The 22,194-nt window shown below is 36.3% G+C and overlaps 1 protein-coding gene across 1 annotated transcript; it reads right to left on the bottom strand.

The window, feature by feature from the left end:
- Positions 1–2,123: 2,123 nt before the first annotated feature.
- On the bottom strand, positions 2,124–6,041 carry LOC120626132. The gene is made up of 3 exons (XM_039893417.1): positions 5,810–6,041; positions 4,444–5,410; positions 2,124–2,634 (listed from the first exon to the last, which is right to left on the bottom strand). The coding sequence occupies exons 1-2, from the start codon at positions 5,973–5,975 to the stop codon at positions 4,449–4,451; spliced, it is 1,128 nt and encodes a 375-aa protein (XP_039749351.1). The 5' UTR covers positions 5,976–6,041; the 3' UTR covers positions 2,124–2,634; positions 4,444–4,448.
- Between the last annotated feature and the right edge of the window lie 16,153 nt (positions 6,042–22,194).

Here is a 22,194-nt window from a genome sequence, read left to right as displayed (position 1 = left end):
CTCATCATCATCATTATCAACCCATTACCTACCTACTATCCTTACCACAGAATTAATAACACACGGAATCCTCATTCAGCCGTTATTGCATGCATTGCATTGTGTCATCACTTCACATACGCGGAATGGTGCTCGGTCATAAACTTTTTCCATTTTTCTCATTTTATGGTAAACGTTTAGAACATTAGAGTTAAAATAATTACCGTCACCTGCTAAATGAATGAAGTGACTAGCCGTCTGTTCGAGAAACACTACTAAAGCCTAAGGTTTTTCATGCTTTAGTTGTGTACACGGATTCTGTATGTTCTTAATTCTGTGATCGTTACTAGTTTGTTTATAATATGTTTTTGGTGCTAGTTTTGGCACTTGTCCACCGCGCTGGCCTCTTTGCACTCGTATGCTCGAAATTAAATGAGTGCTACAAATTTTGGAGTATAATACTTTGCACGCTTTATTTGTAAAATGTGAAATCTTCTGATGAGCGGTGGAGAAATCGTATTGTAGATAATTAAAAACGGATTTTTTTTTCATTTCATGTTTCCAGATGACATAGTTTCAAAGTGACTTTACTTTTATTCATGTGTCTCTACATATAATTATGCCGTTGTTGCTGTGTCGTTTAAGTAGTTCGAACGGTTAATTTCTTGTTTTGTTCTTTAGATCAATTCAAAAGCGAAGTAAAAGTTAAACACCGATATATATTGTATGAGGGTACGGTTAGCTTATCTCTCAATAATCATGGTAAGTATTTCTCACTCATAATGAACTCGTATACATGAAATAATGAAAAAAATATATTATATTATTTAAGTCAGATATACCGACTAGAAACTGAAAAAAAATGTGATTGAGGTATGCTTTTATTATAACGGCTTACAAGAAAGAATAATTGATGATTAAACGAACTTACCTTAAGTGATGTTCTATCATAATTATACGAGGGCTTCATCCGAAGAGATAAGAGAACAATTGTAGTCTCGCGTAGTGAGTCGCTAATCTTACACTATAGTTGAAAATGCATTTTATGAGCAATTAAAATTAATGTAAAAGTAATTTTTAATTTTTATGCTGGTATTACCAAGCTCCCCGCCAATGTAATGCTACCTTGCGGTCGAACCTCATTTAGTTGAAAGAACCATAACATTCATCGTAGATGAGTTTAGTAGTTAACAATCAATTCAAATAATATTCATTTCGTAGTAACGGGTCACATTGGGAGGGTGGGTTCTTATCTCTTAGGATGAAGCCCTCGTATAATTATGATAGAACATCACTTAAGGTAAGTTCGTTTAATCATCAATTATACTTCGTGCTTCATCCTCGAGATAAGAGAACAATTGTAGACCTTGAGAGGTGCCGAAATGTTATTTGAATAAAATATCAATGGCTGATTTGTTATAAAGTAAATGTTTAATTTTTATGTTTATACGAATATTGACAGTTTTTGATGACCATCATATTATAACTTATAATAATCAGGAGGATTATAATAGTACATAATTATTTATGATTACTTCTACAAAGAGTACTTATTTATTAGTAGTACTTTCTAATATCAACATCTAAATTATTATATTATTTTCGTTTTAATTATTGATATCAATATAAAAAAATATAAATGATAATAATTAGTTTCTTAAGATTGATAAAGCAAAGTCATCTGTATTATGATTATCAATGCCTCTGTGATAGAACTTTCCAAACACATGGGAACTTCCACTCCACCCGGCAGTACTTCTAATTACATCGATATTCACACCGAGTCTGCTAGCAGCGGAGGTACTAGCATGTCGGGTGGAATGGGCAGAGAATATTGAGGTGTCAATTCCACTCTCATAGAGTGTATTCTTTATCCATTTGCTTAAAGTTTGACTGGTAACAGACTTATTGGGTTTCTTATGACTTATGAATAAGAAATCATCGTTATCACTTCTTAATGAACGAGTAATATCTAAATAATTTAACAAGGTAAGTGCAGGACAGATTTCAGGCTTTATCTGATAAAACGGTATATTAAGGCACGGTTGGTGGGCGCCTAATCTTGAGGTTTTTATTATATCCGGTATTTTTATATAAATCATATTAGAGCAATCGTGTAATCTGTGCGATCCTTATTAGCGATAAGGTCTGCACTCTATGGGCAGTGATGAGTGCTATTAAAGTCACTGTTTTCTTTGTTAATTGTTCTAAAGAAATTTCGTTATGAGGATATAAATTTGCCAAAAAATCTAATGCGATAGATGTATCCCAAGTGATATTGTATTTTGGTAAAGGCGGACGGAGTCTGTAAAAGCCCTTAAAAAGTCTTCGAATTCTATCATCGGAGGACACCCGTGTTCCTATAATTAATGACAAGGCGGAACGGTAACTATTAAGTGTCCCATATTGAGACCCTTTATTAAATTCATCTGTCAGAAAATAAATAATTTTGGGAATTGACGCCTCATAATAATCTACATTATTTCCATCACAAAAACTGAACCATTGTTTAAATGCCACAGTGTATTGTTTTTCTGAATTGTTTGATAAAGAAGCACAGATTACGTCTAATGAATTTGATGGTACACCTCTTCTGGCATAAGCTTCCCTGATAATTTTCCGGCCATAAGTTTGAACTGCGGTAACGTTGCCGTGCTGTTGGAGACAGAAATTAAAGGGGTTTCAGTTGGTTCAAAGATGATTGGATCAGATATCAGTAATTTATTGAACAAAGGGAACCAGGCTTGGGTGCACCAATAGGGTGCTACAATTATTCCCTGTGCCTGGTCAGTGATAACTTTTCGTAAAGTTTTTGCAATGACGGAAAAAGGGGGAAAGGCATAAAATTTTAAATTGTTCCAATTTAAGGTAAAAGCATTGACGGCACATGCTCCTGGGTCTCTGTGCCAAGATATATAGTTGTGACACTTTGAGTTTAATCTTGTAGCAAAAAGATCTATTTCAGGGTTACCGAACGTGCTAACTATGCGCTTAAAGGCACTGTCGCTAAGTTCCCATTCTGTATCGGGATGAAGCCGCCTGGATTCTGCGTCTGCTATTTGGTTATCCTGAGACCTTATATATGAGGCATAAATATATATGTTTCTTTTTTCACAAAATCTCCAAATGTCTTTAGTCAATATATTAAGATGTGGAAATCTGATTCCCCCCATACGATTGATATACGAAATAGCAGTGGTGTTATCAATTCTTAGTAAAATTTGACAATTATTCATTTTAAAAACAAATATTTTTAAACCAAAGAATGCGGCTAGTAACTCTAGAAAATTAATGTGCTTAGAAGATTCTTCAGCACTCCACTGACCACTTGCGGTTCTTTCCCCACATGCTATACCCCAACCAGTTTTACTAGCATCGGAGAAAATTTCTAGAGTATAATTGTCTACTCTTATTGGATTTATTGCACACTTTATGCTATTCATCCACCAACTAAAGTCCTCTTGCAAGTACGTCGGGATATTCATATAATTATCATAGCTACCTGACTGCAAAAGGGCAAGATATTTACATCTTTCTAGCTGTTTTGTATAGAGCCATCCGTACTTTACTCCTGGGCAAGCTGAGGTAAGCAAACCGATCACACGAGCAAATTGTCGTATCGAACAGCGCTTAAGACGACTCAATCTGACTACTTCTTCAAAAATGCAATCTTTCTTAGAGTCAGTTACACTAATGTGGATTTTTTTTTGTGTCTATGATAAAACCCAGGTAAGTGCATTTATTAGACGGTATAAGGCAACTTTTCTCTTCATTAATAATAAAGCCTAGCGATTCGAAAAGTATTCTGGTTTGAGTAATATTATTAATACATTCCTCATAAGTAGGGGCTATACAACAAACGTCATCCAAATAAATGGTTGACAAATAGCCCATTGTCCTTAATAGTGACATGACAGGTTTTAATAATTTAGTAAATACGAAGGGAGCTGTGCTCAACCCAAATAGTAGGACATTAAATTCAAAAGTATTTCCTTTAAATTTGAATCTCAGGTACTTTCTATAATATTGATTTATTGAAATTAGAAAGTATGCATTGAGTAGATCTAAGGAAGCCATAAAGTAATTTTTGGATACTAATTTCAGGGTTGTTCTTAGATCCTCCAATTTAAAATGCTCGGTCTTTATAAATTTATTTAAAGCTTTTAAATTCAAAATAAAACGGTTTTTACCATTTTTCTTTTTAATAAGAAAATAGCTTGAAAGAAACTGGTCTGCACGGTCTTCACATTTTGAAATAGCACCAGATTTTTGCAATTCATTTATGGCTTCCTCATATTGTGCTCTTTCAGTTGTAGATAATTTCGGCGGTTGGGGAATATATTTTTGTACCACAGGTCTATCGAAAGGTATGCTGTAGCCCTGTACCCACGACAAAATTTTTTCGTCGTTGGTTATTTGACACCATTGTTTATAAAACATAGAAAGACGACCAGAGCAACGTACCGAGTCTAGCGTCGTTGATAGGGGCGCTGCTGCCTGGATCGCTGTTGTGACTGCAATGGCGGCGGCGGCAGCAGTAGTGGTGGAGGGGGTGGCGGCGGTGGTGGTGGCAGTGGTGCCATATACTGTCGCCGTTGCTGTGGGATAGGAGGTGGATACACGGCTTGAATCTGCGTATTCGCAGCAGGCACTTGCCTCCTCTTGCCTGGCTGCCTGCTGGTCACCGGCTGAGGCTTGGAGTTTAAAGCACGAGACTGAGGACGTCCTATTGTGGTCTTGGGCTTAGATGCTTTAATCTCAGAGGCCGACCTGCTGATAGCTTTAGCAGCTTTAAGAGTATCAGCCAGTTTCTCGCCAAATAGGTAGGTATCAATTTCGGTTTCATACAATTGGCTCTTAATTTCTTTCTTGATAGAGGCGCAAATAAGGCTTCTTCTTTTCATTGACTCGCAGAATTGAAAGTCGCACAGTAATTGAGCACCCTCAAGTAAAGGTTTTATTATCGTGGAGTCTTTTGAGTCCGATTTAAATATCTTTGTCAGAGCCACTCCAATGCACGAAATTGCTGATGCAATTTGATTTTGCCTGTACTCAGTGCTCTTATCTTTGCCTATCAAAGTGTCTGACAATGCCGCTTTTATTTCTAAATTTAAAAGCGGGGCAGCTAACTTAGTGCAATTACTAGGAATAAGATGTTTATCTAGTAGTTCTTTGCGAGTTTCCTTTGTAAGCCCTGAGGTAGCAATATGCTGCCATCTGATTGCGATATCCTTTTGAATGTTGTCCCCCGTTTTTTTGGCTTTATTCGGGGATGCGCCTAGCATCTCGAGGATATCGTCGTCTAAAGGATATTCCTCCGAAACAGTTAGAACTGGTGAGGATGGTCCTGGAAGAGGCTCCAGATTTTCCAGATCCACATTTTGTGTGGGTAGGCCATGTTGTTCATCATTAATGATCAAAGGTAGGCCATCTGGAAAGAAGTGCATAAAATAAATTCTTATTTTATTACTGTGCACTTACTTATGACATTCTAATATATATGTCTGATTACGAAAAACAAAATTATTTACAAAGCGATAAACGCTAAGTATTCGTTTATATCGTAATTGAGGTAGATAAAAAATAAAATTCCAATTATAAATAGTCTTTTCAAAAATTTAATATTATGGTGAAAATATGAATGACACATTTGTACAAAATTATTCACCAAGCATAACGTTATTGCTCACACTGAGGGAATATATTATGCTAGTATTTGTACATTATATCTTGAAATTGTCTAAAATTTTTAACATCATTACTCATTGTTAAAATAGACTATTAAAAATTAACCTTAGTTATTTAAATATAAAAATTGAAATGTAGGTACCTTCAGGTAGTGACAGCACGGGCGACGCACAGATTGATTCCAAGTCGTTGCTACTTGAACTTAAACGACGAGAACGTTTTTTGCGCCTGCGCAATTTCTTTTCTATTTTCCTCATCTTGCGTCTAATGTATTCATCACTATCCTCATCACTCTTCCTTTTTGGCATTATAGCTTTTCGTTAAATGTAGGGTAGTATAAATACAAAACACGAAATAAAATTATGACGTGTAGACTAGCGCAGCACTAAAAAGCGAATGAGGTTCGACCGCAAGGTAGCATTACATTGGCGGGGAGCTTGGTAATACCAGCATAAAAATTAAAAATTACTTTTACATTAATTTTAATTGCTCATAAAATGCATTTTCAACTATAGTGTAAGATTAGCGACTCACTACGCGAGACTACAATTGTTCTCTTATCTCGAGGATGAAGCACGAAGTATAATATTTTATAAATAGCACCAAAAAAATATTATAAACAAACTAGTAACGATCACAGAATTAAGCACATACAGAATCCGTGTCCACTACTGAAGCATAAAAAACCTCTCCTCTTTAGTAGTTTTTCTCGAACAGACGGCTAGTCACTTCATTCATTAAGCAGTTGACGGTAATTATTTTAACTCTAATGTTCTAAACGTTTACCATAAAATGAGAAAAATGGAAAAAGTTTGTGACCTAGCACCATTCCGCTTATGTGAAGGGAGACGTGCTCGGCGCGTCTTCTCATTTTTTGGACACAATGCACTGCATGCAATAACGGCTGAATGAGGATACCTACAGCTAAAATTGTTTAGCGGTTTTCCGACGTCTTCTCTAATTTTTTGTATTAATATAATCGTAAAATATCAAAGTGCCTTAAGTCTATTCTTCTTATATTTTATTTTTGCGGTACAAAACAGTAACGTCGTTAATTTAGTTTTTGCGAAGCTGTAATCCTTCTTTAAGTCTGACAACTGTACGGATTACAATCTTAAAATGTAATAAGTTCATTGGCTCTGCGAAAGGAAAACAAAAAATTATCAAAGAAACACCCCCAAATTTTAATTGGATTTCCGATAAAGATCACAAGATTAACTATAAATTGGTAAGAAGGTTCTTTTTTTGGGAAACTTGAAAGTTTTATAAATTGATAGTATCGCATCGTAATTACTTGCTGTGAGAAAATTACTAGTAAACTGACATGGTTTACAAATTGCAACCATTTTGACGTCCTCAAATCGCTACATATGGTCAATGTCAGGCCAACCTATATTTATTATTTAATTTTCGTTGTTTACGTCCATACAAGTGCATGACTGTTTATTATTTGCTCCAAACAAGACTCTTCCTTACATTTTCTTGGTACTTGAATATTGTGTTTATTATAACAATGCAAATATTTTACAACGATGTTAAATACTTAGAAATAACTTATTATCACAAAGTCCTTCAAAGCTCTGGGAAAGCCGTCAAAAGTTGGGAAGGTAAGGACCTGAGTACTACTGTAGTATCTTTTCTCTAGATAGTAATTTTACTATAAAAGAGTCCTCCACTGAGTTTTTCCAATATTTAGACGGCTGATTGGCGCAGTGGGCAGCGACCCTGCTCTGAAGTCTGAGTCCAAGGCCGTGGGTTCGATTCCCACAACTGGAAAATCTTTGTGTGATGAAAATGAATGTTTTCAGTTACTGGGTGTTTATATGTGTAGTATAACTATTTATTTATATTATTCATAAAAATATTCATTATAAATAAAATAAAATTGGGCAGCGTTGTGGCTCTATGCTCTAAAAATCTTTCTCCTATAAGGGATATTGATAAGTCTTTGAATGCAATCTCATCCGCTGGTAAGTGATGACGCAGTCTAAGATAATAGCAGGTAAACCGGTTATGGGATGTAGTTTCATTAAAACCATAAATCAACCATAAAGGATTTTACGCGGCAACGGGACGTACCGGACGCCAAATCGCTGGCACCTGCCAAGGCCTCCCTCCTAACAAGACCAGAGAAAATTCAGAAATAACCAATTTGCGACTGCCGGGATTGGACCTGGGACCTCCGCTCATAAGGCCAATGCTCTCAACACTGCGCAAGGGATCGTGAAAGCTGATGATTATGTTGATAATTATGAATTTGATTTACATTCAGAATAACTAAATCCAAATATCTAAAAAAAATACCAAACTTTAACGACTATTATCACATAACATACAATCAATTTGAACTCCGGGCCCACGATGAGAATTTTTAATAAAAAAATCCAATATCTAACAATTTTTTGCCCGACTCGAACACAAAACCTTGCGATTCGTAATTCTACATTTTAACCACTGGACCAACGAGGCGGTTCACAATACATTTAAGGAAATTAATCTCTTCGCGTTCACTGCATTACTACGGCCAATTTTCAACGCAATAAGTCTCGGAATTGAAATAAACTTAACAAGTAACATTTAAACCTTTATAATATTGGTAAGGAAGTTAGAATTACGATTTAACACGGCAATATAATTTGTTAGTCTTAACCATTGCGTTACAGGCTCGTCGTTAGTACGGTCTGGGGTTAGAGGGGTCAACTAGTAATCGCTCTTTGGAATTATGAGCAACGTGCTAATCCTGTCTCGAACAAGTGAGAATAGTAATAGGACTGTAAGAACTCTTTGACGAGATTTGATAGACTTTATTTAAATTCACGCTTCCGACAATTTTATTCGTACACTCAATTTTCTATATAATAATAATAATAATAATTTCGTTTATTTCTTTTATCAAAATTGCACATATAATGAGTTGACGAACTGGCTATCCTAGCTAGATTTTATGTGTTAAGGATAACCAGCCCTCGCCCCCGGAACATACATAGACAGATTGAAAGTAAGACATTACTATTATGTAGCTTTAATTGTAACTTATAAGAAAAAAATAGGAAATAATAAAAATAGTTAGTAAAGTGTGTGTATGTGTATGTGTATGTGTGTGTGTGTGAGAGAGAGAGAGTGTGTGTGTGTGTGTGTGTTGTTTATTTTTGGGGTAGGGTTCAAGTAACAATGACAATCAGGTATATATTTTTCTTATAATGTCAACAATTGTTTAATTCATGATTACCATCATCAATAGCCTATTACAGTCTACTGCTGGACTAAAGGATTCCCCTAACTGGAGGATTTGCCCATAATCACCACGCTGGGCAGCCGGGTTGGGGATCGCAGTAGATGGTAGTAGCACATGGACGATGCTCCCGCTCTCCGTTATATTGCCTTAGTCGCCTCGTACGACACTCATGTGAAGAACAAGGGTGGTGAGAACTGTATTCTGATCTGCCGTCACCACACGGCAAATCGTTTCTTTTAATTAATAAGTAGTAATATGTTTTAAAAATACACTAAGGGGTGATAGCTTTGTGGAAGGGCTTCAGTTCCACTTTCGCGGGGCCGCAGTGTTCAAACCCCAGTACGCACCTCTAACTTTTCTAAGTTATGTGCATTTTGAGCAATTAAAATATCACTTGCTTGCCTTAACCCTTCTGATTGTGGGAGGAGACCCGTGCCCTGTAGTGGGCCGAAATGGGTTGATACGATAATGATAATGATGTTATAAAAATAAAAAAAAAAACAAGCGCGATAAAATAAAGATAAACAAAGTCAAATAAGTTCTGTACATAAGCGTGCTTTTAACACAAACACAAAATAAAACAACGTTGTTAATACGAATTTTAATTTTATAAGTAAGACCAGGAAACATTTACTATTATCAAACTTTATTTAAAAGAGAAAACATTCAGCTGGAAAAACACCACACGTTAGTTTTTAAGTAACAGAAACAGAATCTTAGTACTCCCTTAGCAAAACATATTCTAGTTTTCCGTTCATTCATTAGCAAGGTAAGAAATTATACTATACTGAGGTTTAGTGAACCAGAGTAAACTTCAAGAGTTATGTTATTCGTAATGTTATTCGGTTTAATGCTCCGAGCCGGTAATTTTTCAAACAGTTTATGCGAGTTTACTTGTGGAACAAAATAAACTTCACGTGCATGTTTTTTTCTTGTATAATTAACTTGATTAGGTATTCAGAAACGTAAATTCAAAGCTGCTGTATTTTAAAGAAGATACCTAAAAAAACTAGGTAGGTAAAGGGTTCTCGAATGGTGCAAACTGTTATTTAGTCTCCTGTACCTATCTGTTCGTCCGTCCGTCTATCCGTCCATCAGCGGGTATATATGTATCTGATGACCCATAACGCGTAGAAAGTTAAATTTTCGCAGAATCTGTGTTTCTATTACCGCAATAACAATAAATAATAAAAATAAAAAAGTTGAAATTAAACGGTTTTTATCCACTGCTCAAATAACAAACTTGTTTGTTTTTGTGTGTTTTTCTCAATCTAATGTGATATTAATAAAGGTATTAAAAAAGATTCATTAAAAGTCGTGCTACTAATCACTAAAAAAAACGTCAAGTCCGTCAAGTATTGACTCTATTCTCGATTGTAGAGACTCTACTACCAGTGTGGATGACAGATTCTACAGATGAAAAGCCGGCAAAAACTCAGCTTTCTCCTTTTCAACATCAGCATTTTTGCATTTTTGCACCTTTGCTTCGTTTGCTAGTCCAACTTGCACTAAGCTGTTTTTTTATCTTACTTCGCATACGGCAAGGGAGAGTGCTTTTCAGGTGTTTCACAAGGGTAAGGGGGATACCTACTCAGCCAACGGGACCTCACACAGTCCTCAGCCTTTCTAATCTAGCCACTTCCAGCCACCTTCTTAAGGTCGTCTGTATAGTGAGCTGGAGATCTTCTCACACAGCTTTGCGGTTTCCACTCAGGATATGTCTGCCCCAACTGCCGTCCGTTTACAGCAGGCATGACCCCCCACTGCCACTCCAACATTGACGTTGTTTCTTTTACAAATTACCTGCTTGCGAATTCTGTCCCCGTGTTCATACTGCATTCCACGACCTAGATTTTGAGGATTAAGGTAGTATCCACGTATAGTTACAGGCCACCACCCACCTATTAAATACTTCCGTCTGTATGTATGAGGGTATAGGCAAATTCAAACAATTGTTAAATCGTTTAAGCCTAAAATGATATACAAAAGTGTTGTTCCACAACTTTTCCCAGAGATCAAATAAAATAACAACTAATAAAGTTAGGCGAATGAGGTGCAAGAGTATGATTCTTTTCTAAGCCATATATATATACACAAGTATTCATTCTTCCGATAAATTGGACCAAAAGCCTTTTCCTTACATAAATGTAATCAGATAAACAGATGGAATCTCAACACACAGTGTATTTGTTTCTAATGATACACTTATCGTTGTCTTAATCAATGTAGGACAACTTTTTTCTTCCTCTTCAATTATATAAATAGATTTAATCAACGGATTTATGTAATTTCAATTGCACCCATTTTATAAAAGAGGAGGTCATACATTCATGTAATACTTAGGAAAGGTTAAATAACGTTGTATATAATAATATACAACGTTATTTAAAGAGGCACCAATGACGCGCGCCCTCCGCATCCTCAATGTCATATCAGAGCAATGTGATTTGTATTGTTGCGCTCTGAGTGAATTCACAAGGATACCAATGTGGGTTAATTGTTACCCGAAAAGGTAATTAAATATTATAATGTTAAGATTATTTAAAAAAAAAGCTACACTATCGCATTAGGTTTAAGTATTCTGTAATGATAGTGTTATAATAAGAATAAATAAATAAATAAATATTGTACCACGGTTACAATACATGAAATATTTCAGCAATATCGTTGTAACGATCGAGACATAAACCCGATTGTCCATTATTAGCTAAGTAAAGCTTATCAAAGGCAAAAAGCCTGTGCATTTAACTTTTAAATAACAAAATCACAATTACAAAAAATCTAAGTTTCATTGTGAAGTCAACATCTCCTTTGTTAAGGACTTAACAATCATTTATTGTTAAGTCAACATCTCCTGAGGATGCTCCGATTTCGGTGCGAAATGTACCCTACATTACCGAAGATCTCCTTGGTGCGGAGTAAAAAGATAGAAGATCCTATGAAAAAAAATACACCATACGGATTCTCCTGCTTTTCGTGGATTAAGCACAACGCCTGCTTCTACCCAAACATGTAGACTGTTATTTACTTAAAAAAGCAAAAATTATATCCGTGATATTTTGACCTCACTATTGGATTTTTATATCCCAGCTGCAATAGCAATTTCCGGCGAATATTCAGTTTATTTAAAAATACCGCTATTTTCGGCTTAGATCAACAATAATATTTTCAATGGAATTTTAGAACGGATAACCCCAATACATAAGAATTGGAAATCGTACCGAAGGATTTGTACCAAGTCTGAGGAGGAAGAACCACAGTGAGGTGATCTAACATATGGATACCTTTATTATATTATTCCATTCGTTCAGTGCACTTTATGGCAATGTCAAGTTCAAGACACGTCGGATGGCTGGAATCAGTATAGAATCAAGATAATGTTTTAGATTAAATAACGACGATTCAAGTAGAGTCGTTAATTCTACTGTCACGTGACTTATTCATTAACGGTTTATATTTTGAGGATTTGTATTGATTTTTGTGTACTGATTTTTTAATATCAATGGATTTTTCCACCTGTAATTAATTAGCCAATATATTTTATTTATCGTTTTGCATTTCCCTCTTCCTTTATTTGTGTAATCGCACTAAGCTCTAAACTCGTTATAGAAGATTTAAAATAAAGAAATACCTGAGGCACATGAACGAGTCACTGACCAGCAGTGGGATACTTTTCTCACATTCACGTTAATATTCATAAGAATGTCGTAACAATGTAATGGAAACAACGTTCTTAATACGCCAACATCTATTTATTTGAATTGCCTGAATGAGTGGAATGGAATGAGTTGGCGTTAACTGGTATTTTGTATTGATCATAATATAAATAACGTTTAAGTATCCATATCGAAGCAAAACTTGTAACTAATAACTAGGCGCTATTACAAATGGATAGCTATTCATATTGTAGCATTGCTAAAGCCAACTGTAGTTTTTGCGACAACTACCGCTGCCGAAAACGCATTGTGATTATAAGGCTATTGATGTGTACGTTTGACTCAGCCGCAATCGTTGCTTGAGACGGAATGCGTTAATCGCATAGGACTTCGATTTCACTTCAGGGGTCCGAGTTTGAATCCAGCACACACCGTTATGTTCAATTTAAGCAGTCAAACATCAATTGCTTCAACGCCTTGCCTGAGAGTTCTCCATAATGCTCTTCATTAGAGACACACGCGGCAAATGGATCTACGTGCGTCTCTTGGAGCGTACGCTGCCAAACCCAACACGCCCTTAAATATAGGTGGGTATTACTTGCCACGTCGGTTTATTTCTTTTAGGTTCCGTGCTCGATGGCTGCTACCGGTCATCGATTACTAAGCCTCGCTGCGCGTCTGTCCGTGCGTCTGTCCGTCTGCCTGTCAGTTGAAATTTGTACAAAAGTTGAAAGTTATTATTTATGTATGTTTTCCTATGGCCTATATACTATATCAACAAATAATATATACACTAAATACTAAGTTCAATTGCTACCGCCCTGAATAATCCATACTAATATTATAAATGCGAAAGTGTGTTTGTTTATTTTTTTTTGTGTGTGTTTGTGCGCTTTACGCCCTAACTAAGAAATCAATCGACTGAGTTTTTGGTAAAGATTTAGTTTAAAAGATGGAGAGTTACATAGGCTTATTCCAGGCAAACAAACGGTTGCCACAGGCTTAGTAAACAACACCAACTACAATGAATAATTAAACGTCTTCTGAGGATGTTCCGGTGTGGGAGTGAAACGTGCGTAATACATTGCGGAAGATCTGTTTGGCGTGGAACAGATTTTCCTGCACCGTACATAATTCCGCTAAGTAATGCCTACTTCTATACAATAACAAATATTAATATGAAAAAAAAAAAAATTTTTTAGACAACTTATATTAGTTGATAATTCGGTTTCTATCGTCTAGACTTCGTGATTATCCATTCTACAATCTCTGTATTATAACCGTAGAACAATGACATCAGATGACTGATCGTGCTTTTGACCAAAAATGAAATGAATTTCTATTTCCTACATTTACAACGTCGTGACGTCTGTTTGTCTCGACTGAAATATTATTTTAATGCTGGGAGTGTTCATAACGATTTTAGTTCCAAGTTTTGTCAGTAATGCTACAATATTTCGTGAGTAACGACTTAGATAAGCTTAAATGCAGCTATCTAAATTAAAACTTGGGTTACTAGACTTACCATATTTTGAAAGATACAAACTGGGATAGTATAATTGTGAACAAGAAAGAGCTGTTAATCTATATTGGTTCTTACCTCCAATACGAGGCAGTTTTTGGGCGCCTACTTGCGTTAGGTACTTTGCGTAAGTTTGACGACTTCATCGGCGCAGTGGCGAGTGCTTTATATGTAGGGGGTCTCGGGTTCGTTCCTGGAAGGTTTTCACTGTTCACATGTCACACTTCGGGAATCTACAATTTCTGAATTTTCTCTATTCTGGTCTGACAGGTGGATTCGGCTGTACAATAGTTGTCAATAGGCACCAACCCATTGACAAGGACGTGCCGCAAAGCAATTTAGCGTTCCGGTACGACGCCTTGTAGACACCAATTAGGGTATGGGTCTAATATAATTTTATACCCCTCTATGGCTAGCCCGCTACCACTTCAAATTGCATCATCACTACACCTATAGGGATTTACCACGTGTGCTCCACGATATAATTATGTCTACCAAGTATCATGTCTCATCTTGTGGAAATAGTACGAGAAAATGGTAGACATAATTATTTAGATATATTATAGGTTTGATTACTGTCAAGGTCTGTGCCCAACATGTGTTTTAGGAACAGCGCTTTACAGCAATCTAACCGTTAATAGGTTATGATTATGTACCTAGGTTTTGGCTTATATGAAGTTGTAGTATATACTCGTAGTTATCAGTGCTAGCACCTAAACGTGATAGTAGTAGTAGATATATAGTACTTAGTGTGGGCCTCATAAGAAGGCTCAGAGTAACTCAGCGGGCGATGGAGATAGCTATGGAATATGTAGAGATCTACGTGATCTAATCAGAAATGAGGAGATCCGTAAAAGAACTAGAGTTACCTATATAGCTCAGCGAGTTGCGAAGCTGATGTGGCAATGGGCGGGGCACATAGCTCGGGGAATCGATGAACGTTGGGGTCCTAAGGTTCTGGAATGGTGAACCCGCACCGGTAAACGCAGCGCAGGTCGGCCCCAATGAGGTGGGTAGACGACATCAAGCAAGTCGCTGGGAGCCGCTGTAAATAAGCGGCCCAGGGTCGTGGATTTTAGAACTTCCTACAAAAGACCTGATCCAGTTATTCGTTTTAATCGATGATGAGACTATAGAAACATTTCAATACAGCTTGATTGTAGCGGAATTTAAATAGAGCAATTTACTTTTTATGCGTCAATACATTGTGGAGTCGAGTTGTAAGTTAGCATTAGAATTTCAATAAACATGGAGCGTCTCTGGTGCGCTAGAAATAGCTGGGACGATTTAATAATGTAAATGAATTCGCCCGATTCTGTACAGCGTTGGGATGCAGTTGCGTTCCTGCGCAAGTTTAGCAAGGGCCATCATTAACCGTCTCGTCCCTTTACCACTACCATGAGTCCAAGTGTTTATATTTTGTTAGCGACCACACCGGCTTCGGACGTGAATAATTTAAAAAAAAAAGTGAAATTATCTATTGCCATTGAAATTATTTTTTCGAAGACTTGCAAAATACTCTTTTTGCTACTTACGAAACTACATCATTTGGCTTTATTATATTTATATACAATTTGTGAAAAAATATCTAAACGATGGTGAAAACTCCATCAAAATCCCTTGTGTGTCTACCATCATCGGGAGGGCTTATACATAAACAAATAGACGCGAAAAGCAATTTTGTTTTTTACTCTCTGTAGAGTCTAGCGGCCTTTCAAACTTTTCCTGCTCTGGAAATAAACAAAAACTCCTGAAATCTAATCGCAGCGTCACCTTCAGAGTCCGATGGTGAATCTACTTAATTTTGTTACACCCAGGTTACCTTTTTAAGATCACTCTAACTGATACTTTTTACAGTATTAAAGGTACTGCTAAATTATTAGCTCAGATACATTGAAAGAACTTCTTGTCTTTGTAGTTCATCACAGGGAAACAATAATTAATATGTTTTTCTAGACCACATTTCTCATTAAATGGCTGTCGGCCTTTCATGATTCAGCAAAAATTTCTAAACTAAAATTTAATTTAATACAACAAAAATGACAGAGTTACCTCCCATCAGTAGAATTAAAAACACTCAAACTAAAAAGATGATAAATGGTAGGTGTGTAAAAATCGGAAAAGGATAGGATGATATTTAAATCTTTCAAAATGCTACCAACATGCACGATATTAAAATATGAAATATAATTATACTTTATTTAATTGTAGGTACTTATTGGAAAAGAAAACAAGATAATTATTTTATTAGTATTGGAATATAATACTAAGAGACCCTTGGTTATGCACTTATGACTAAGTTAAGCAGCAGTCAATAAGCATCCTGACTAAGACTGGATTATCCACATTCTTCCTGTTATATCCGTTCCCACATCGCAAGAATAAACTATCTACTTAGGCAGATTAAATTATCGTTTACAATTTATCTAAAAAAATAAATCTAGATTGATTTTGAGAGCATATGTATTATAATAAAAACTAATAAAGTAGTTGTAATTATAATAATAAGAAATTGGAGGGTAAAAGGATGTAATGAAATAAAATTGATCATCTAGTGTCGTAATTTTGGTCATTAAATTCAACCAGTGCTTAGTAAAGTATTGGAAGATAAATTATCCGAGATTTTTGTTATTGTTCGGACATTTTTGTACCAATAACGTACCTATTTTAATAACTGCGGGTTCTCTGCGAATACTCAGCCCACCAAACCGTATCGAATCAGCATGTTGGGATCAAGAATCTCGTATTAGAGAAGAGGTCCTTGCTGAGTTGTGCGACGTTAAAAATTAAATATACTTGTAAAAGTTATTCCATAATATTTAGTTAAGTATAAAAATATTTTAGTGATGTAAAAGGAAATATTTCGTAAGTGCTAAGTAAGAGTTGCAAAAGACAAACAGCAAATTGTTGAGTTAGTCGGCGAAAGTGCGCCGCGTCAACTCATACGCATGGTAACAATGCTAGAGAAAGCATTCCTTTAGAATTTGGTAGAAGTAACAATAATGCGTACAAATATTACTTAGTTATATTCGTACGCAGATTCCCCGACGCTGTAATCTGCCCGCCCTTTGAGAAGGCACGTTCTGTACACGTCTCATTTAACTTGCTTGTTCGTAAAACGTACTTCGTTAGCAAGGGAACTCAAGGTCACTTGGGCTTCATTTATATATCATTAACAAAAGTGAAACTTTTGAATGTTGCGATTAATGCTTTTAGTAACAGAAATTATTCGGAGGTAGTGCTTCGAACAAAGATTATGCCTGGTAAGCAAAAAACTTTTACCTGTGGCTTCTTAAATTTATTTTTATTCTTCTACAAGTTAGCCCATGACTGCAATCCGACCTGGTGGTAAGTGATGATGCAGTCCAAGGGCTGTCCTCTTTGGAGAATGGCAGTTATATGAAACCCTACGCGACATTTACTTTCTACCGGAATGCTACCAGAGAAAAAAAAACTAAAACAAACTAAGGACGGTAGTAAGCATGATAACTGAGCATTGCCAAATAAACAAACACCTTTTCATTTTAGGTATAAGAGACATTCCTCTGTGCAGAGCATGCATGGAGGCAGATGAAACACCGACACACGTATTGCTCCAATGTAGAGGGGTAGCAGAGCAACCGCCAGATTCACTCCCTGAAGGACTTGGCGACCTGGGTGGCCTGTTGGCTGGAATGGCTCAGCGGGGTGCCGTACCAGTGGCAGTACGTAAAACGGAAGGTTCCGGCCGACTAGGAGACCAAGAGACAAGCTCAGGGAAATAAGAAGAAGGAGAAGAAGCTACCAGAGAAAATTCAGAAATTATAAACTCCTAAAATTCAACAGCCGATCGAATTTGTACCTCCCACTTATAACAATAGCGCTCACCACTGCCAAACGGAGGTCGTCAACATTTACACAACTCTATTAGGAATAGAGTTAAAAATTTCAATAAATACAAATTAATAATAGTTAATTTAAATTTATTTTCTATTTTTTAGTTCGGTTTTCTATAAAAAGCGTGTTTTTTAGTTTTTTTTAAACTATTATTTATTTTCTACTTTTTAGTTTGGTTTATTATAAACTGTTATTGGTCTAATCTACTATCAATTCCGTGATAACTCTAAGTAACTGTAATTATTTTCCTACTTGAAATAAATGAATTCAAAATTCATTTATTTCAAGTAGGCTTAATACAAGCACTTTTGAAACGTCAAGTCTGTCCGTGTGTAGTGACTCTACCACCGGTTCGGAAGGCAGATTCTACCGAGAAGAAGCCGGCAAGAAACTCAGCAGTTGCTCTTTTCCAACATCAAAAATTTACATTTTATATTTTAACATTCATTTTTCTATCTTGTGAGAGATGAAAGCGGAGCCGGATGCTTCCAAGCAACCTTGTCATTAAGAAACTCATCAATTGTATAATAACCTCGCTGTAATAAATGTGTTTTAACACATTCTTTAAACTTATGGATTGGTAGGTCCAAAATTACCTTAGGAATCATATTATAAAAGCGTATACTCAATCCCACAAATGACTTCTGCACCTTTCGCAGACGATATGCAGATGTCACTAAATTATTGCCATTTCTTGTAAGTCGACTGTTTATATCCACTTTTTGTTTATAAAGACTAATATGTTGTCTTACAAATACTATATTGTTATAAATGTATTGTGAGGCTACCGTAAGTATACCAATTTCTTTAAATTTTTCACGGAGGGATTCACGTGATTTAAGTTTATATATTGACCGTACAGCTCTTTTCTGCGATATGAATATAGTTTCAATATCAGCAGCTTTGCCCCATAATAGGATCCCGTAAGACATCACACTATGAAAGTACGCGAAGTAAACAAGTCTTGCTGTTTCTACGTCAGTAATCTGTCTAATTTTCCTGACGGCGTAGGCAGCCGAGCTTAGTTTACCTGCTAGTGTATCTATATGGGTACCCCACTGAAGCTTACAATCCAAGGTCATGCCCAGAAAAACTGTGGAATCTTCCATTTTTAGTGATTCTCCATTTAATAAAAATTCATCTTAATTAAAAGATGAATTATTAATGTGTACGGTAAGAGCCCCATTACCTACTCAGGAATCTATATTAAGACGTAACTACCATAACAGTCCCTACGCGGGTGCTGCTGAGTGCCCGATCAGAGTGTCTCTCGAAATGCAAGTTCTAATTATTATTTAAAACAGCCCATTAAAAAGTAACAGCTAACGCCCTCTACAATCTAGTAGCTTAATGTTTTCTGTGGAATTTGTTAGGTATGCGAACGCTTCGAAAAAACTAAAAAATCTTATTTTTATATTTAAAATTGGAATAATCTTCTCAGATTTGTGTATTGTCATCGGTCCTCTAATACGAGATATGTCTACAAAGTTTGAATCAAATCTGACCGTCTGAATCTGAAGTAGGACAAAATCGAGCTCAAAGGGGTCGGTTACATACAAACATACATACAGGTGAAGCTAATAAAAGCGTGTTAAAATCAAGTTGATTGGTTACTTATGGTCTAAAAAAGGATATACAAATACACTTTCGCATTTATAATATTAGTTGAACTCTTAAAACCCTAAATAATGAATGTACCAATCATTTCCTCAAACGGACTTTCTGCTAGTTCATTGAAGTTAACTTGGAGATTTCGCTTATCTTTGTCAAACATGAGGTTTTACCGAAATAATTGTAGTTGATAATATCATATTGTTCATCTTCTCCATCATAATATGTTCTTACTAGAACGGATAAAAATAATAGGCAAATAATAATGAGCTTTTGGGATTTAACCTCTAAAAGATTAAAGAAGTGGTCTAAATAGTGCCACTTATTCTTATACAAATGTAATAATATCATGTTATTCAAACGGAACGGTTATTCATGACCGTTGTAACTTAACACCGACTACAATAGTTTCGTAACAACCATCCAAGCATTCAGTAAGACGTCATCTCAATCAAGATGTCAGTTTACGTCTTACTTAGCATGTTGATATACTTGCAGGCTGCCTCTACCTTTCTGGTCTAGATCATAGCATATTCGACTAACACGGGTTTATTCCAGGATCGTTACAGAAAAGATTTAAAATGACCACTAGCAGTTGCTGGCCATCATCGTCGGCGTTTATAACGATTTAATAAACGCCGACGATGGATGATTATTTATATTTATTGAAGTATTCGAGGCTACTTTTTAAAGTATTATCATTATCTATGTATGGTCATGCAGACCAAAAGAAGATTAAAGTTGTAAAAAAAAGTTTTAGTAGGCACCGCGGATTGGTTCGATCCAAGATACTCACTCCCACCAGGTGATAAAAAAAGAGGTCAAGAGCAATTCAAACAATAAAATAAAATATTTTATGAAGGGATTAGGAACTCCCAAAAGATAACATAAATCGAACGTATATCAAGTTGCGGCGTAGCCGTAAAAAAATAACAATCCTTTAAATTTGCCATGGTCTTTAAATTTTATTAATAAGCCAAGGATTTTCGCATAATAAAACTGCCACATTACTAAATATTCAATAATAAATGACTGTTAAATCGCAATAATTCGTTGTTATGTTATCGGTTATTCTCAATGAAAGTTTAAAATATGTCTCGTATTTCATGTCAAAACGTTATCATCTTGATAAATATATTATAATTTAAAAGTAAGAAACTAGCAGATTTTCGTGACTTCGTCCACTACTAGCACAGTGCGTTGATAGCGAAGTGGGTAGGATTCCGACTTCAATTTCGGGGTATGTGCGAGTTTGAATCCCAGCACGCACCTTGCTTCAGCGGTGCCGGAAAACATCGTGGGGAAACCTGCATACCTGAGAGTTCTCCAAAAACCGTTATCAAAAGTGTGTGAAGTCCACCAATCCGAACTGGGCCAGCTGGGTGGTTAACCGCCTTAGCCTCATTGTGGAAGGAGACCCGTGCCCTGTAGTGGGCCGGTAATGGGTTGAGTGATGATGATATTCAGTAATAGATTCTTGATGGTATTGACCCGAAATGCCGAAAGGAATTCGAATAATTCTTCATAATATTTACTCGTACGTCTTAACCACGATTCAAATTAAGTTACTAGATTCGATTCCCGGGCCGGACCAAGATTTGTTAGGTATTGGATATTCGTAGCACATGTACTTTCAAATAAAGAAATGCTAAATTAGGGAACGTTTTCATGATTACACTAAAGTGAACCGTGAAGTGACCGTTCGGAAAAAAATCATTCAAACATACAGACCACCTTTTTTACTGCATGATGTATAGTTGATGGCGGTATTTCAATACGCCGGTACACCAAAGTTATAGTATTACAAAACTCAACGATGAACTGAACATAAGAAGTGAAATCATGTATCGTATTGGTTGAACTACATAAATTATATAGTTTTTATTACGTATAGCATAAAGAATACAATACAACCGCCACATTTTCAAGATAGGTTCCTGGGAAATGAGCCTTGGGGTCCACCGTACATGTCGAATGCATTCGAGCGTTCGATGTCATTGTATTTCTTACGCAATTAAGATGCACTGCTAGATATAATCGTGCCTTCGTACATACTTCATCAACTGACGGCATCTGTAAACACATCTTCTTGTTTCATTACAACATTCCCTTGTACGTTTGTTGTTTTGGCTGACTTGTTTAAAAGGACGCGATCGGAACGTGATATTTCTTCTTATCATCTGAAACCATACATATAGGTTATCCGATGATTTTAACGAAATCCATGAAGGTGTCCATATTTTTAATTCTACTTCAAGTTGGCCCTTGATTACAAACTCATCTTTTGATTTTTTTTCAGATCGTGTCTAGCTGGTAAGCCCCAATGGTTTCAGCAGCTACCGCAAGGGCTCGAAGAAGCGATGAGATCGCAACCTCCACTCATGAGGACGATTGCAGTGAAGTGCAGTTTTCGGACGGTGATAAGTCAGGAGTCGCCTCTGAGGCCGTGGCGTGAGCCCACGTCCGAATGACGGAAGGCGGGTATCATGCTGTGCAGAGGTTGATTGTGTGTCCTTAGTTGTATGTGATGATGAAGTTTTACTTAATAGCGGGCTGATTAGTTGACAGACTGACATATCCCTTGTCAGTTATATAAATCCCATACACCGACTTAATCGGTTTCTAAG

Source organism: Pararge aegeria, chromosome 9 (assembly GCF_905163445.1).
Source record: "Pararge aegeria chromosome 9, ilParAegt1.1, whole genome shotgun sequence".
Classification (NCBI taxonomy): Eukaryota; Metazoa; Arthropoda; class Insecta; order Lepidoptera; family Nymphalidae; genus Pararge; species Pararge aegeria.
This window is presented reverse-complemented; position numbering and strand designations above follow the sequence as displayed.